The sequence below is a fragment of the Panthera pardus genome, unplaced genomic scaffold (assembly GCF_024362965.1).
Source record: "Panthera pardus isolate Hobbes unplaced genomic scaffold, ASM2436296v1 HiC_scaffold_27, whole genome shotgun sequence".
NCBI classification, from domain to species: Eukaryota; Metazoa; Chordata; class Mammalia; order Carnivora; family Felidae; genus Panthera; species Panthera pardus.
In genome coordinates this window covers 39373655-39392412 of record NW_026526843.1, presented here as the reverse complement: position 1 = coordinate 39392412, position 18758 = coordinate 39373655, and the positions used below count along the sequence as shown (strand labels likewise).

The 18758-nt window shown below is 37.8% G+C and overlaps 1 protein-coding gene across 2 annotated transcripts in view; it reads left to right on the top strand.

Moving 5' to 3' along the window:
- Positions 1-2380: 2380 nt before the first annotated feature.
- Positions 2381-18758, top strand: part of VSIG1 (V-set and immunoglobulin domain containing 1) — a 38998-nt gene continuing 22620 nt past the window's right edge. Inside the window, exon 1 of one of the 2 annotated variants that reach the window (XM_019426809.2) lies at positions 2381-2607. In XM_019426809.2, the coding sequence (XP_019282354.2) occupies positions 2559-2607 (49 nt within the window). In that variant the 5' untranslated portion in view covers positions 2381-2558. The remainder of the gene's footprint in view (positions 2608-18758) is intronic. The other variant, XM_019426810.2, reaches the window with a different exon arrangement.

Below are 18758 nucleotides of genomic sequence, written 5' to 3'. Positions count from 1 at the left end.
TGAAAGTTGGGAGCAGAAAGGAAGGTGGGTGTCAGAAATACGCAATAGTTATTTGGGGAAAAATGTTGTTTTGTGCTCAGCCCATGTCTTAAGAAGGGAAAGGAATGTTCTTACTTGGCCACCTACTGCTCCTTCTCCTCTTCCCCTGCTCTATATGGCCCAGCACCCAGAATTCACACCAATGGCAGACTATGTGCCACATGAGTCTGGGAATGAGACTTCCATTTAAAGCATCCTGCTTTGACAGGAATGTGTTCTTGGATTCAGTCAATGGGCTTACCAATACATTTTTGTATATGCCCTTTCTTTCCTTTTTTATCTTTTTAAGTTTATTTATTTATTTTCAGAGAGAGAGAGAGAAAAAGAGAGCGCAAGTGGGGAAGGGGGGAGAAAGAGAGAGAGAGAGAGAGACAGAGACAGAGACAGAGAGACAGAGAGAATTCCAAGCAGGCTCCACACTGTCAGTGTGGAGCTCAATGCAGGGCTCAAACTCATGAACCGTGAGAACATGACCTGAGCTGAAGTTGGATCCTTAACCAACTGAGCCACCCAGGCGCCCTAGTATATGCCCTTTCTTAATTTGGGACCTGCCTGTATAAGACCTTGTCTCTGCCCTTGAGTGGCTCAGCTATTAGATTTAGGGGAGACCCAGTTAATAAATAGGAAACTACTGGAGAGCAATCAAGTGCCAACCATAGGGTATTGGCTCTAAGTACAGTGCAAATCTTTCCAAGGTGGGGCCCAGACAGGGGTTGTATGCACGTTCATCAAAATTTTCACATAAGACGGCATTACTGATCTGCCCTAAGAATATGCATAGACAGCAAGAGGATGGAGGAGAAAATTCTAAGTAATGCCGGAATTCACCTGGAGCCAAGGTTTGGCACCAGCCATGAGCATGGACAAGAAAGGCTGTGGGAAGGAATCAGGCCTGATGGAAGCAGTGGGAAATTGGCCTGGCTCCGCTGAGTTGGGCTCAAACATTCCCTGTAAATTAAAGTTCACAGAACATATCAGTGCAGTGCATACATGTTTCAGAGTGAGTGAGGCAATAAATCGTGGCAGCGTGTTTCAGGTGGGTGATTTAACATGACTAAAGTTCAGAGGAGGTGAGGGTCAGATCTTGGAAAGTTAGGGAATCCAGATGAAGGACTTTGGTCTTGTTGGAAGGCATCCATAATGGTGTTAATTGAAGATGCTTAGTCAGGGTTGGAACATCAGGATGTGGCTGGTACACAGGATGAAGGAAGAGGGAGTCAGGGAGACCATTTAGGAAGTTGCCACAGTAGGCCAGGGGTAAAGAGCTAAGTGCCTGGCCCAGGGTGGAAGCAACAAATTTGTGAAAGGACAAATCTGAGAGCCATTGCACAGGTAAAAACAAAAGGACTTAGTATTGTGAAAGAAGAGCCAGAGGAGGCCTTCCTGCATCTGAATTTAAACACAAGAGGAACACTGTTATGAAGGCTTCTCACCTATGCAGCCTGTCATGCCCTCCTAGGGAACCCCCTTTCCCAAGAAATCCTATTGCACCTACACAGTAACCTAATTCTGCAAAAATTCAGATTTATCCGATGAAGGTCTTTATTATTTTTATTATTATTTAAGTCTATTTATTTATTTTTGAGAGAGAGTGAGCATGAGTGGGGGAGGGGCAGAGAGAGAGAGAGATTGGGAATGAGAGAATCCCAAGCAGGCTCTACACATTCAGCACAGAGCCAGGTGTGGGGTTTGAACTCTTGAACCATGAGATCATGTGGGGCTTGAACTCTTGAACTGTGAGGTTGTGACCTGAGCTGAAATCTAGAGTTGGATGCTTAACCCACCAAGCAACCCAGGAGCCCCTCCAATGGAAGTCTTGAAGCGTTTATTCACTCACCTTTTACAAAGTTAGGTGGGTTGATAAATGCTACAGGGTTTCTGACCAGGGAGGCCAAAGCATACTATTCATTCCACTGCCGAGGTAGTGAGAACCACCAGGTCTTCAAAAAAAAGTGTGATGTGTCCACAGTTGGTTCACACAAGAAATGAATACTTTTTGCTTCATAACCTCTGTGTCCTTCCTGTGAACCCTGTCTCCTGAGAAAATCTCAGAGCACGAATTTACTAACTTAATTTGTAAAAGGAGGTTAGTGGATCCATACTGTAAGACTTTTATGGAAATATTTGAAATTAATTAGCCTTGTCAGCTTTTATTTGCATAGGTTCACTTCCAACTGTATAGCCCCCCCCAAATTTAACTTTTTAATAAGTATGATTTTAAACAATAAAACTTAGAGAATCTGTATACAAAGAGCTTGAAGAATTTAAATACATGGGTTTATTATTAACACAGTAGCAAATATATCAAGAAACACGCCCCATGAAAAGTGTTTCAAAGAAACACACATCTGCTGTGAGAAAGGAGTATACCCAATAAGTAAGCCCGAAGAAGCTGTTTGCTTCGTGATACCGGCAGATAAGCCTGGCAAACCTCGGTGTGATTGAAGAAGCCAGTTTGACACTCAGCCTAGCCCAGGCAAGCTACCGGGCCTCGCCTGAGCTCAAGGAACCTCGACACAATGGTGTTCGCATTTTGGAAGGTCTGTCTGATCCTAAGCTGCTTTGCAGGTAAGGGAAGTGTCTCCAAACCATCAAAGATGATTGGGAACGGTTTTCTTTTAAACTCAAATCATGAATTTTTACATGTGTTCTTCTCTTGCACTTCAAGGGAATTATGATTCGTTTGCAGAATAAAATAAATGTTAGAACTCTAGCTTAGCAAATATAGACCATGTTGTAAATGTAATTGTTTTATGTAGCATCTGAATTAAAAAAAATTTCTCTGAAAAATCACAGTAGCTTTCCTTTTCTTGATTGGGAAGGTGAACAGCTTAATTTACTCAGAAGCTGAAGTTTGCACTACGGATAGTTGTGTTTTTTTCTGTTTCAGTTTAGTGTTTCCTTTAAGGGAACTCACTGTGATCAACTTGCGTTGTTACAACAGGCAGAGCTGGGCTTGGAGGGCCTACTATGCTTCACTCTCTAACATTTCTTTAGGTGTTGCTGTTTTCCAAGCCTAAGACTGTATTTTGGAAAATCCGTGAGTGATTTATTGTACATGGCATGGGTGTTTTTAGGGATCTGAGCAAAACAAAATAATTTTTAAATTATTTTGATGTTGGTTAAATTATTTGATGTTGGTTAGACCCAGGAGAGATCACTAATTCAGAAAATCTCTTGGCTCATTTTCTCAAGTACCAGATACATTTGAATCTGTTTTTATGATGTTAGCTAGGTACAATAATATTGTTTACAGTCATGCTGATATTGTTAAGCCATTGGCAGTATTAGGCAGTCATTAGGATGAGGTTTACTAAGCATATTTAATGACATAAGAAAATGTCCAGGATAAAATATTAAGTGAAAGAGCAGATCCACACATTTGACTAGAATAAATTGCTAGAAGGTTATATACCAAAGTGCTCATGGTGATTACCTCTGGCTGATGGGACTATAGATGATTTTCATGTATTCCCCAGCATTTCCATATTTTCCGGGGTTTCTACAAAGAATATTATACTAGTTGTATAATTAAAAGTGCTACTTTTCGAAACTATATGGTAGTTAGTAATAGTTCTCTAGATGTTCTTTACTAAATGTTTAAACACATGTGTTCTATGGATCACCAGAAGGCAATATTGCATTTATCCTGTGATCTAACCAGGACTCAGAGCTGGAACAGCTAGAACACCTTTCTCAGCTTCTGTGCTAATGGGACTATGTCATGTCACAATTTTCCCTTCCCCCAGGAATATTCATTTTAAACCTTAACTTTAGACAGTGAAAGTCTTTGTTCCTTCTTAAAGAGCTTCCAGTCATTAGCTAATTTGGTTATCCCTGGGTCTTCTGCACCAGCCCCCTAAAATCACACATGTAGTCAATAGCTATTTCCTTGTGCGAGGCCTTATGCAGGCCTACACTAGACAGCAGTTTTGGAATAGTTACAAGAATGGTTTTTACTGTAACTAACTAACTAATAGTAGTTAATTAGTTAGCTAGTTTATATATGTAATATATATATTATATATATAATTTAATAGTATATATATATATATATATATATATATATATATATATATAATTTACTGATTACAAGTGTAGTGTATGGTCATTGTGGAAAGGTTGAAACTATGAAAACATATAAATAAGAAAATAAAAATCACCAACAATTCTACCACTCAAAGATTTGGTTGAATTTCTTATATATATATATTTCCTTTGCAAGTATATATATCACATTACAAAATTGGGTTTATACCTTGTATACAATTTCCCATTGTTTAAAAAATAACTTGGATGATATTAAGGTTTTATTTGATTGTGACTTTTAGAACAAGGCCCAAACAGAGTGACCAATAAATACTTCAGAGCCTTTGTTCTTCAATGACTACATAACTGGTTTTGCTGGCATATAGTGTATACTGCATATCTGTACACAGATAATCTAGCTGGCCCATAGCAAAATATGATGGTGTCAGTCTAGCAGATGGAATGGAAATATGGTATAATATATTGCTTCCTGTGCTTACATACGTATAGAAGTCTGAGAGAGGGAGATTTCAGTAATCTGTACTTGTCATTGGTAGCGTCCCTGAGTTGATCCAGATGTGGCTGTGAAATGATTGATACTGTTTTTATCAATGTGAAATTTGATGTGCTATCTGGACTTATTTCTTGGGCAGAAAGAATGTCCCATTTTTTGGTGTCAAGCCTGGTGCCTGGCACATAGTGGGCTCATAGTAAACGTTTGTTGGAAGAATGAATCATCTGAAATGCTGCCATTTGGAACAACATGGATGGACCTTGAGAGCATTCTGCTAAGTGAAATAAGTCAGACAAAGACAAATACTGCAGAGTATCACTTATAAGTGGAATCTACAAAATCCAAACTCATAGAAACAGAGTAGAATGATGGCTACCAGGAGCTGGGGGGTGTTTGTCAAAGGTTACAAATTTCCAGTTAGAAGATGAATAAGTTCTGGGGGATCTAATGTACAGCGTGGTGACTCAAGTTAATAATACTGGATATATACTTGAGACTTGCTAAGAGAACAGATCTTAAATGTTCTCACCACAAAAAAAGAAATGGTAATTATGTGATGTGATGGAGGTGTTAGGTAACACTATGCTGGTAATCATTTCACAATATAGAAGTGTATCAAATCAACACATTGTACACCTTACACTTACACATTATTATATGTCAATTATATATCAGTAAAGCTGGAAAAATAAAAGAATGAATTAACTTCTCAAACCTCAAGCATTCAGAAATAATTTTCACATACATATTTAAAATCAGTTTTCTGTAAAACTAAGCAAGACAGATTTTAATCAGAATCTTTCTGTATAATGTTATATGTCAATTACACTCCATTAAAATTTGATTTAATCAAAAATCTTTCTTATGACTTCTTAGGAAGTCTTAGGTTAAATTCCATTGCAGGAAAATCATTTTCATAAAAAACGTCTTCTGAAAAAAGTTCACCCATATCATTTTAGATACTTGTAATATATATTAGTCACCTTTTAAGAAGATATGTTAATGTTTTCATTTTCTGGAGGTATGTGCTATGCGTTTTACAGCAGTAATATAATTTAACTTCGGTTTCACAGTCAAATCCAAAAAGTAAGTGATCATTTGGTTATATTATAAGTCAAAAATGAAGAAATTATATGTGAAGTTGTTGGAAATTAAATCACTGCAAATGCCTCATGTTGAATATGGTTATTTAAAAGAATATTTTTGCTGTGGTATATTAAAAGAATAATTCCCTATAAGCAAAGTGCCTGCCATGTTGTAAGGCATTAAGTATTGGAGTGAAAAACCACGACAAAACATGAGGCACTAAAAAAATCTCTTAAAAACATTGGTTAATTTAAGTAAAAAGCATACACTTTGGATTAGCTTTTTTTAATAATCAGCACTGATTTTTAACAGCCATTACACATATTTCAACCACATATGTGTTTCTTGTTTTGATTTTTATTTATTTATTAAAAATGTTTATTCATTTTGAGAGAGAGAGAACCCCAAGAAGGCTCTGTGCTGTCAGTGTAGGGCCTGACGTGGGACTTGAACTCACCAACCGTGAGATCACGACCTGAGCCGAAATCAAGAGTTGGCGTCCCTTGTTTTGCTTTTTAATCCAACCAGGGTAGTGAGGGGAATTGCAGTTCTGAGTTTTGTTTAAATCAGGTACTAATCTTCATGTTGCTATTTATTCACAGTCTTGTTAATATAGAGATTTTTTTCCCCGACTTTTTCAGTTTTAAAATAATTTCCAAAGTAGAGTAAATTTATCCAAAGGAAGGGAACTTTTATTTTTATCTGCTTCTTACAGAATCACTTTCAGTTTACAGGAAATTCTATTGAATGGGCTAGAGAATGATCTCAAAGGTTTAAGTAATGTATGGTAATGGAAACATGTGACATATCTTGTACATATATATTTTTTAATTTTTTTGAAAGAGAGAGAGAGAGAAAACATGAGTAGGGGAGGGGCAGAGGGAGAGAGAGAAAATCTTGAGCAAGCTCCATGGAGCATGACTTGGGGCTCCAAGACCCTGGGATCGTGACCTGAGCTGAAATCAAGAGTGGGACACTCAACCGACTGAGCCACGCAGACTCATGGCACATGTTTTTTTAAGTTCATCTGTAAATATGTAGCTTTTGGCTCTGAAGTGTATTGTTGCTGTATTAGGGATGGACAATTTTTGAGCACCATCTTTTCTTTACAATTTAAGGATTGATTATGGTGCTGAGTATTGGGAATCTGGGCAATAAAATGGTCTGGAAGTATTGTCTTGACAACTGTTACTTATTTACAGGACACTGTGTGGTAGTCCTAGAAAATACTGTCTCACACTAGATTTGGAGGTTGCCATTCTTATTCTAAGGTGATATTGTTGAGCTTCTACAGATCTCAACTTCTTTGGGCATTTATATGTCTCCTATTTTAGAAAATGTTGAAAATGTTTAAATCACGTTTATAGTTCCTCAATGCTTGATTTTCATTTGTCCTCATTCTGGTCTGTGCTCAAAATGACTTCCCACTGTGTTGATAGGGAAGGCAGAGATTGTGTCTGTCTTGTTCATTATTGCTTCCCCAGTGGTTAGCACTATATGTGGCACAAAATAGGCTCTATTTGTGTATTTGTTGGTAGGCACCATGGCCTCTTCCATGGCTTGCCTTGTGTGAGAATTAATGCTTACTCTGCCTTCAAGCACTTATACTGAGAGCAGCCTTTAAAAGGTTTGGGGCGGGGGTGGGGGGGAGGGGGCGGGAGCAGCGTGCTTACGTTGTCATAAGCTCCCACCACGAGCCCATCCCATAACAGATATTGAGACCCAAACTAGAAGACAAAAATGATGGCCAAAATGATGGCCAAATAAAACCTGAAAAATCTCTGTTTGGGGGGAAAAGTTTCTGGGAACTTTAACAGCCACCAAATCCCCATGTTGTCCTTTTTATTTTGAACACTTTAAAGACATTTGGAAGTCATCATTTAAGCATAGCCAGAGATGTGTCTAACTTCCAGGAGAAATGAAATGGGGTCTTTGAGGGCAGGAGAGAGCCACTTAGCCTTCCCCAATAAAGTTTCCATTGGAAAGAGTAGCTTTTTTGTATGCAAATTTTAATTTTTGGAAAAGCATGACCAGAATCCGGAGAGCATGGATATACAGCACTGGGAAGAAGGAAACTGCATTGAGTTAGAAGGTGCTGCATTGTGTCTATCCTAAATCACGTATCTCAATTTATCACGGTATCAATTGCCCTCTCTAAACAGCCAACCTCTGGCACAGAAGCAGCTGGACCAGGTGGCCTGGCTGTGACAGAGAACTTGGCTATTGAGTACAGAAAACCAGGGGTCTCAGGACAATGGTGTGCTTTTTCTTCTAATTTTTCAAAATGTTTGTCAATTCCCTGATTCCTTTTGCCTGTCATTAAGTATGAAAAATAAAATGAAAGAAGTCTTTGGGTGTGCAGAATTAGGAAGGGGGCCAGGATTTGGCTTTCTGTACTATTTCTTCTGATCTTCCCATGATCTCTGTATTTTCATTCTACTCCTACTCCTTGTCTGTAACCCTGCAAGCAGCTAGAACTCTCACTCTAGTTCCCCTGCAGCATGAAGAACATCTCTTAAACTTGACCTTTTCTTCTAATACTTATCTGACAGTCTTCTGTTCCATCCTGGAGAACGTCTATACTCTCTGACTTTGCAATGGGTAATAACCAGTTAATCGAGTGAGTCAATGCCTCTATAGTATTCCCCAAAGTATTGTCCCTTATCATAGACCTTTGGAAGATGCTTGTATAGTACCAAGAATTTCAAGTACGGTGGTGGGCTGGGTTTTTGGGTAGGGGGATCTTGCATGGTCCTCCAAATAATAGGGGCATCTCACTGTTTTGGAAGGCCAACCGTTTTCAAACTTTGTGGTATGAGGACCTTTTTACACTCTTAAAACTTGAGGGACCCCCAAAACGAAGACTGTATATTAGCCAATTTGACAATAAATTATATTTTTAAAAAAACTTGAGGGAAATTTCTGGTCTGGATAAAAGGGCATAGATCATGCTTCTCCTTGCTTCTTTCTGCTAAACACAAGTGTAAACCCTCCCTGGAAATAATGTAAGAGAAAACCAAGGGAGAACTCTGAAAGACAGTAAGAAGAAAGCAAAATGATGTGGAGCCCTGGAAATAACACAGTGGCAAGGTGTTTTATGTCTTTCTACCCAACAGAAGAAGGGTAGCCAGTTCTGGCATTTCCAGATCCCAACCTAGCCACAGAGGGCAGCCCAGGGAGGATTATTCTTCCACCAGATCTAATGAAAGTCCCTTTGACATCATGTGAGCCCAACACCACTGAGTGAGTCATCAGAAGCCACACTAACAATCGTAGACAAAGGAAGCATTTTCTTTCCTCACTGGCCTGAGAACTCACTTTCATCTAGAGATATTGAGGTGGGAGGGTAGAACAGACAAAAGGAATGAAGTCACAGCAAATGTTCAGTTCTGGAAAGCTCTTTGTGTGTGTCTGAGACTCCCCCTGCCCCCAGAGACACAGGAGCAGTCACGGGTACCAGTAGGAGTGTCCTACCATATCAATCCCCCACTGAGAGACACCCAGCAGCCTGACCTAGAGAAACACTTCCACCCTCTCAGGCAATAGGATGAGGGACAAACAGAAGCCCTAGTGACAGCAGAAAAACCAAAGAGACCAAAACAACACTGCAGAGATTCTAAAAATTAAACTAGCATTAGAACCACAGCTCACAAAAGTAGGCTGAGACCTGTGTGTAAAACATAAATAAAACAAAATAAAAGAGACTGTCTGCTAAAATGACAGATTTAAATAGGAGTTCCCTAATAAAATAGACAAAATTTCTATGGTTTGGACAAATGTATAATGGCATGTATGTGCTATTATATTATCACATAGAGTATATTCACTGCTGTGGAGAAACAGGAACCCTCTTGCACTGTTGGTGGGAATGCAAATTGGTGCAGCCGCTCTGGAAAGCAGTGTGGAGGTTCCTCAGAAAATTAAAAATAGACCTACCCTATGACCCAGCAATAGCACTGCTAGGAATTTATCCAAGGGATACAGGAGTACTGATGCATAGGGGCACCTGTACCCCAATGTTTATAGCGGCACTCTCAACAATAGCCAAATTATGGAAAGAGCCTAAATGTCCATCAACTGATGAATGGATAAAGAAATTGTGGTTTATATACACAATGGAATACTACGTGGCAATGAGAAAAAATGAAATATGGCCTTTTGTAGCAACATGGATGGAACTGGAGAGTGTGATGCTAAGTGAAATAAGCCATACAGAGAAAGACAGATACCATATGGTTTCACTCTTATGTGGATCCTGAGAAACATAACAGAAACCCATGGGGGAGGGGAAGGGAAGGAAAAAAAAAAAAAAGAGGTTAGAGTGGGAGAGAGCCAAAGCATAAGAGACTGTTAAAAACTGAGAACAAACTGAGGGTTGATGGGGGGTGGGAGGGAGGGCAGGGTGGGAGGGAGGGCAGGGTGGGTGATGGGTATTGAGGAGGGCACCTTTTGGGATGAGCACTGGGTGTTGTATGGAAACCAATTTGACAGTAAATTTCATATATTAAAAAAAAAAAAAAAAAGAGTATATTCACTGCCCTAAAAATCCTCTGTGCTCCACCTATTTATGCTTTCCTCACTACTCACCCCTTGAATCCAATGATCTTTATATTGTTTCCATAGTTTTGCCTTTTCCAGAATATGAAAATTGAAATCATATAGGATATAGACTTTCCAGATTGGTTTTTTCATCTAGTAATAAACATTTAATGTCCCTCCATATCTCTTCATTGCTTAATAGCTCTTCTTTTTAGCACTGAATAATATTCCATTGTTTGTATATACCACAGTTTATTGATCCATTCACCTACTGAAGGGTATCTTGATTGCTTCAAAGTTTGGGCAATTGTAAATAAGGTTGCTATAAAAAATTCACATGCAGATTTTTGCATGGGTATAAATTTTAAACTTTTGGGGGGTAAATACCAAGAAGCATAATTGCTGGATAATGTGGTGGGATTGTGTTTAGTTTTGTAAAAAAAAACACCAAACTTGTCTTCCAAAGTGCCTGTACTATTTTGCATTCCCACCATTAATGAATGAGAGTTCCTGTTGCTCCACATCTTCACCAGCATTTGGTGTTGTCAGTGCTCTGGATTTTGGCCATTCCGATATGTGTGAGGTAGTATCTCATTGTTTTAACTTGCATCCCCCTGATGACATATGATGTGAAGCATCTTTTCATATGCTTATTTGCCATCTATATATCATCTTTGGTGAGATGTCTGTTAAGGTCTTTAATCCGGATATATTTTTTAATGTTTTTATTTATTTTTGAGAGAGAGCAAGACAGAGCTCAAGCAGGGGAGGGGCAGAGAGAGAGGGAGACCCAGAATATGAAGCAGGCTCCAGGCTCTGGGCTGTCAGCACAAAGCCCGATGCGGGGCTTGAACTCACAAACTGTGAGATCATGACCTGAGCCAAAGTTGGACAGTTAACTGACTGAGCCACCCAGGCACCCCTAATGCAGATATTTTTTATCGAGTTGTTTGTTTTATTATTGAGTTTTAAGAGTTCTTTGTATATTTTAGATAGCAGACCATTATCAGACATGTCTTTTGCAAATGGTTTCTTTTAGTCTGTAGCTTGTTTTCTCATTCTCTTGACAGTGTCTTTTGCAGAGCAGAATATTTTAGTTTTAATAAAGTCTAGATTATCAATTATTTCTTTCATGGATTGTGCCTTTGGTGTTGTATCTAAAAAATTCATTACTATACTTAAGGTCATCTAGAGTTTCTCATATTATGTTTTAGAATTTTTATATTTTGCTTTTTTCATTTCTATCTATGATCCATTTTGAGATTATTTTTGTGAAGGGTATAAAATCTGAGTCTCGATTCATTTTTTTTGTACGTAGGCAGCCAGTTATTCCAGCACCATTTGTTGAAAAGATCATCTTTGCTCCACTGTACTGCCTTTGCTCCTTTGTCAAAGATCAGTTGGGGGCACCTGGGTGGCTCAGTAGGTTAAATGTCTGACTCTTGGTTTCTGCTCAGGTCATGATCTCATGGTTCATGAGTTCGAGCCCTGCGTCCTGCTCCGTGCTGGCAGTGGAGAGCCTGCTTGGGATCTCTATCTCTCCCTCTCTCTGCCTTTCTCTCTCGTTGCCTGTCTCTCTCAAAATAAATAAATAAATTTAAAAAAAAGATCAGTTGACTCTTTTATATGCAGGTGGGTCTATTTCAGGGCTCTCTATTCTGTTCCATTGATCTATTTGTCTATTTGTTTTCACCAATACTATACAGTCTTGATTACTATGGCTTTATAGGAAGTCTTGAAATTTGTTTTTCCAAATTTGGAAGTCAGTCTTTCAAATTTGTTCTTCTCCCTCAGTATTGTGTTGGCTATTCTGGGTCTTTTGCTTTTCCATACAAACTTTAGAATAACTTTGTCAATATCCACAAAATAACTTGCTGGGATTTAGAAAAAATTTTTTTAATGTTTATTTATTTTTGGGAGAGAGAGACAGAGACAAAGTGCGAGGAGGGGGAGGGGCCGAAAGAGAGGGAGACACAGAATCTGAAGCAGGCTCCAGGCTGTCAGCACAGAGCCCTACACAAGGCTGGAACCCACGAACCACAAGATCATGACCTGAGCCGAAGTCGGGCACCTAACCAACTGAGCCACCCAGGCACACCTAACTTGCTGGGATTTTGAATGGAATAACACTGACTCTATAGATCGAGTTGAGAGGAACTGACATCTTGAAATTATTGAGCCTTCCTATTCTATTGAGACATAGAATATCTCTCCATTTATTTTTTTTTTATTTTTCATCAGAGTTTTCTAGTTTTCCTCCTACAGCTCTTGTACAGATTTTGTTACATTTATACTCAAAGTATTTCATTGGGGGGGGGGTTGCTAATATAAATGGTATTGTGTTTTTAATTTCAAATTCCACTTGTTCATTGTTGGTATGTAGGAAAGCAACGTACTTTTGTGCATTAACCTTGCATCCTGAAACCTTGCTTTAATCCCTATTAGTTCCAGGTTTTTTTGTTGATTCTTTTGGATTTTCTACATAGGCAATCATGTCATTTGTCATTTCCTTCACAATCTGTATACTTTTTGTTTCCTTTTTGTATATTATTGCATTAGCTATAACTTCCAGAATAAGGTTGAAAAGGAGTAATGACAGGGAACATCCTTGTCTTGCTCCTGATCTTAGTAGGAAAGCATCTAGTTTCTCATCATTAAGGATGATGTTAGCTGCAGGTTTTTTGTAGATGTTCTTTATCAAGTTGAGGAAGTTCCCCTATATTCCTGGAGTTTTTTTTTTTTTTTATCACAAATGGACGTTGGACTTTGTCTACTTCTTCTGCATATGCTGATATGGTCATGTGATTTTAAGAAACCTGTTGATGTGATAGATTGCATTAATTCATTTTCAAATTTTGAGCCAGTTTTGCATACCTGAGATAAATTCCACTTGGCCATGGTGTGGAATTCTTTTTATACATTGTTGGAGTTGATTTACTAGCATTTTGTTGGGATTTTTGCATCTATTTTCATGAGAAATATTGGTCTATAGTTTTTTTTTTCTTGTAATGTCTTTGTCTGATTTTAATATTGGGGTGATGTTGACATCATAGGATGAGTTAGGAAATATTCTCTCTGTTCTATCTTCTGAAAGAGATTGTAGAGAATTGGTAAAATTTCTTCCTTAAATGTTTGGTAGAATTTACCAGTGAACTCATCTAGGCCTGGTGCTTTCTGTCTTGGAAGGTTTTTAAATATTGATTCAATTTCTTTAGTAGATATATAGTAGATATAGGGTTGCCAAAATTGTCTACTTCTTCTTGTGTGAGTTTTAGCAGATTGTGTCTTTCTAGGAATTGGTCCATTTTATCCAGGTTATCAACTTTGTGGGCAGAGAGTTATTCCTAATATTTTTTATTATCCTTTTGATGTCCATGGTATCTATAGTCATGACCCTCTTTCTTTTCTGATACTAGTAATTTGTGTTCTTTTTATTTTGTTCTTAATTAGATAAATTAGAGTCTTACCAATTTTATCGATCTTTTCCAATAGCCAGTTTTGATTTCATTGGTTTTCTGTATTGAATTCCTGTTTCCAATTCCATTGATTTCTGCTCTAATTTTCCTTTTCTTCTCCTTACTTTGGATTTAATTTGTTATTCTTTTTCTAGTTTCCTAAGGTGCAAGCTTACATGATTGATTTTAAATCTTTTCTTGTTTTCTAATATACGCATTCAATGCTGCAAATTTCCCTCTAAGCACTGCTTCTGTTGCATACCACAAATTTTTACAAGTTGTTTTCATTTCCATTAGTTAAAATATTTTAAAATTTCTCTTGAGCTTTCCTCTTTGACCCATGTGTTATTTAAAAGTGTGTTGTTTAGGGGCACCTGGGTGGCTCAGTTGGTTGAGCATTCTACTTTGGCTCAGGTCATGATCTCATGGTCCGTGGTTTCAAGCCCCGCGTCAGGTTCTGTGCTGACAGCTCAGAGCCTGGAGCCTGCTTTGATTTTGTGTCTCCATATCTCTCTGCCCGTCCCCCACTCACACTCTGTCTTTCTCTGTCAAAAATAAATAAACATTAAAAAAATTAAACGTGTGTTGTTTAAAAAAATAAAAAATGTATTGTTTAATCTCCATGTATTTTGGGACTTTCCAATAATCTTTTTGTTAATTTATTTCTACTTTAATTCCATTGTTGTCTGGGAGCATACATTGTGTGATTTCTCTTCTTCTTTTTTTTTTTTTTTTTTTCAACGTTTATTTTATTTTTGGGACAGAGAGAGACAGAGCATGAACGGGGGAGGGACAGAGAGAGAGGGAGACACAGAATTGGAAACAGGCTCCAGGCTCTGAGCCATCAGCCCAGAGCCTGATGCGGGGCTCGAACTCACGGACCGTGAGATCGTGACCTGGCTGAAGTCGGACGCTTAACCGACTGCGCCACCCAGGCGCCCCTTGATTTCTCTTCTTCTAAATATGTTAAGATGTGTTTTAAGGCTCATAATACAGTCTACCTTAGTGAGTATTTATAGTGTTTTAAAGTATGTCTCTTTGTATATAACACCACCCAACAATAGCAGAATGCACTTGTTTCCCCCCAGGCACCTGAAGAATATTACCAAGATAGAATATATGCTTGGCCATAAAACAAATCTCCACAAATGTAAAAGAATTGAAATCATGCAGAGCCTGTTCTCTGAGCACAATGGAATCAAACTAGAAATCAAGAACAGGAAGACAAGAACGTCTCTAAATACTTGAGAATTATACAACACACTTCTAAATGATCTATGGACCAAAAAGGAAATCTCAAAGGAAATTTACAGGCTATAGATAGAACTGAATTAAAATGAAATATAACATATGGAAATATGTAACATGCAACTAAAGCAGTGCTGAGAGAGAAAATTTTAACACTAAATGCTTCCATTTGAAATTAAGAAAAGTGTCAAGTCAATAACTGGAGTTTCCACATCAAGGAACTAGAAGAAGAAGAGTAAAATAAGCCCAGAGCAAATAGAAGAAAGGAAATAATAAAGAGTTGAGTAAATGAAATTGAAATAGGAAAATTGTTAAATGAAATAAAAATCTGGTTCTTTGAAAAAAACTGATAAATAATATTTACAAACCTCTATCAAGACTGGTAAAAATAAAAAAGAGATAAGACATAAATCACCAATGTCATAAATGAAATATGGGATATCACCACATATCCTGTAGTAATTAAAAATGTAATAATGAGATACAATGAACAAATTTACCTTCATGTATTTGACAACTTAGAAGAAATGAACCAATTCCCTCAAAACAGCAGACTACCAAAACTCACCCAATATAAAATGGATAATCTGAATATCCCTATAACCCTTAAAGAAATTGAATTCATAAGTTAAAAAGGTGCTGAAAAAGAAATATCCAAGCCTAGATACTTTTACTGGATAGTTCTACTAAACATTTAAAAGATAATTAACAACAATTTTACACAATCTCTTCCAAAACATAGAAAAGGAGGGAGCACTTCAAACTCATTTTATGAGGCTAATATTACCCTGATACCAAAACCAGACAAAGATAGTACATAGACTATCATACATAGAAACCATAGACCAAATTCTTTCATGAACTTAGACTCAAAATTCTCAACCAGATACTAGGAGATTGAATCCTACTATGTTCAAGAAGAATTCTACACCATGGCCAAGTGGGATTTATTTCAGGTATGCAAGGCTGGTCCAACACCCAGAGTCATTCAGTGTAATCTATCATATCAACAGGCTAAAGAAAAAAAGCAAATGATCATATCAATTGATACAGAAATAGCATCTGACAAAATTCAGTACTCATTCATGATAAAGACTCTTAGCAAGTTAAACAATAAAAGATGCATTTGTTTCCAAGAGCTCCTGTAGCAAACTGCCAGAAACTGGGTGGCTTAAAATGAAATTTAGAAGGGTCTGGGTGGCTCAGTTGGCTAAGCATCCAACTTCAGCTCAGGTCATGATCTCACAGTTCATGGGTTTAGCCCAGCGTTGGGCTCTGTGTTGTCAGCTTGGAGCCTGGAGCCTCCTTTGGATTCTGTGTCTCCCTCTCTCTCTGCCCCTCCCCCACTCTCTCTCTTTCTCTCTGCCTCTCAAAAATAAATAAACATTTAAAAAAACAAACAACGAGAAATTTATTCTTTCAGAGTTCTGGAGGTCGAAAGTCTGAAGATAAAGCTTTGGCAATATCGGTTCTCTCTAGAAGCTCTGAAGGAGAATCAGTGCCATGCCATTCTGCTACCTGGCTGGTAGAAGTTCTTGGTGTTCCTTTGTTTGTATATACAATTCTTTATTTTTTTTTAATTTTTAACATTTATTTTTGAGAGAAAGAGACAGAGCATGAGCAGGAGAGAGGCAGAGAGAATGGGAGACACACAATCGGAAGCATGCTCCAGGCTCTGATCTGTCAGCACAGAGCCCGATGAGGGGCTTGAACTCACAAACTGTGAGATCATGACCTGAGCTGAAGTTGGAAACCCAACCGACTGAGCCACCCAGGCACTGCTACAATGCTCCTATTTCTGATTTTATCTTCATATGGCCTTTCTTTTTGTGTATTGGTGACAAATCTCCCTCTTTTTTCTCATGGGGACAACAGTCATTGGATTTAAGGCCCACCCTAAATCCAGAATCACCTCATCCCAAGATCCTTAACTACAGTGCAAAGACCCTATTTCCAAATAAGGTCACATTCACAAAAACCTGGAATTAAAACTTGTACATATCTTTTGGTGGGACACAATTCAACCCACGACAAAGGAGAATTACCTCAACTTAATAAAAAGCATCTACAAATAACCTAGAAAAAACATATTTTGTATTATGTTATGTACAAGTTGTACATGTAAAGTACCGGAAGTTATGGTGATTGCAATAAGGTCATAAAAATAAATTAAAAGCCTATACGTTGGAAAGGAAGAAATAAAACTGTCTCGACTAGAATCTAGATTATATGGAGAACTCTCAAAATTCAACAGTTGAAAATTAAACAGTACAATTAGAAAATGGGCTAGAGATGTGAATAGACCTTTCACATACCATTTGATATGCAAATGGTAAATTATCACAAGAAATTGTTTAGCATCATTAATTTGCATTAAGGAAATGGAAATTCAAATTACAGTGATATATTACTACACACTTATACAATGGCTGAAGTAGAAAATAGTGACAACACCAAAGGCTGAGGAGGATGTGGAGAAACTGGATCACTCATATGTTATTGGGGGGGAATGTATATTGGGATAGCCACTCTGGAAAACAGTGTGGCCGATTTTCGTTTTTGTTTTTAATAAAACTAAACACGTAACTATCATCTGACCCAGAAATTGCACTCTTTGGAATTTAGCCCAGGGAAATGGAAATTTATATTCACACAAAAATCTGTACATGAATGTTCATTGGCATTTTATTCAATAGCCCAAACTTGAAAACAACCCAAATGTTCCTAAATGGGTGAATTGTTCAACAAATTGAATGCTGCTAATCAAAGGCAATGAATTACAGATACATACAACAACTTGGGTTCACTGCTAGGTAATTATGATGAATGAAAAAAAGCCCATCCCAAGAGGTTACCATGCTTCCATCTATATAACATGTGCAAAACGACAAAATTTTAGAAATCGAAGACAGATTGATTAGTGGTTACCAATGCTTAGAATCAGGGATGGGGTGCAGGAGGGAAGTGAGGGTGATTATAAAAGGGCAATATCAGGGATCAGTGTACTGTTCAGTATCCTCATTGCGATGGTAGATACATAAAGCCACCCATGTGATAAAATTGTATAACACTAAATGCATACACACACACACGAGTACAAGTAGAACTGGAGAAATACAATACAGTCAGTGGATTGTCTCAATGCCAGTGTCCTAATTGTGATATTATAGTACAGTTTTATAAAATTCTACCATTGTGGGGGGCTGGGTAAATTGTACATGGAATATCTGTGTGATTTCTTAGAACTGTATGTGAATGAATCTACCATTATCTCAATAAAATTTTCAATTAAAAATTATTGAGGACTTCCAAAGAGTTTTTGCTATGTCAGTTATTGCCATCTATATTCACTGAATCAGAAATTAAAACTAAAAATTATTTGAACAAAAATCCACAAGCACACATTTCATTAGGTGCCAAAGCAATGATGTCACCTGCCATGTAGCTAGTGGAACACTCCACTGTACATTCATGAGAGGATGAGAGTGAAAAAGAAAAATAACATCTTGGCATTATTATGAATATCATTTTGATCTTGAAGCCTCTCAAAATTGTCTTAGGGGTAGGGTGACCAACTTATCCTGGTTTTCCTGGGATTTTCCTGGTTTAAGCACTGAAAGCCCTAGCAAAACCAGTATGGTTTGCCTGAGACTTACCTGATTTTAAAACTGAAAAGTTCCACATCCAAGGAATATGTTAGTCCTGGGCAAACTGGATGGGTTGTTCTCCATACTTATGGACCTTTTTGTGTCCCTGGACAACATTTTAAGAACCTCTGTGTAAGGCCATTCTTATACAGAAGCAATTCACAGTTTGGTGTTATTATCTCATAGTATTTGAGTATTGTC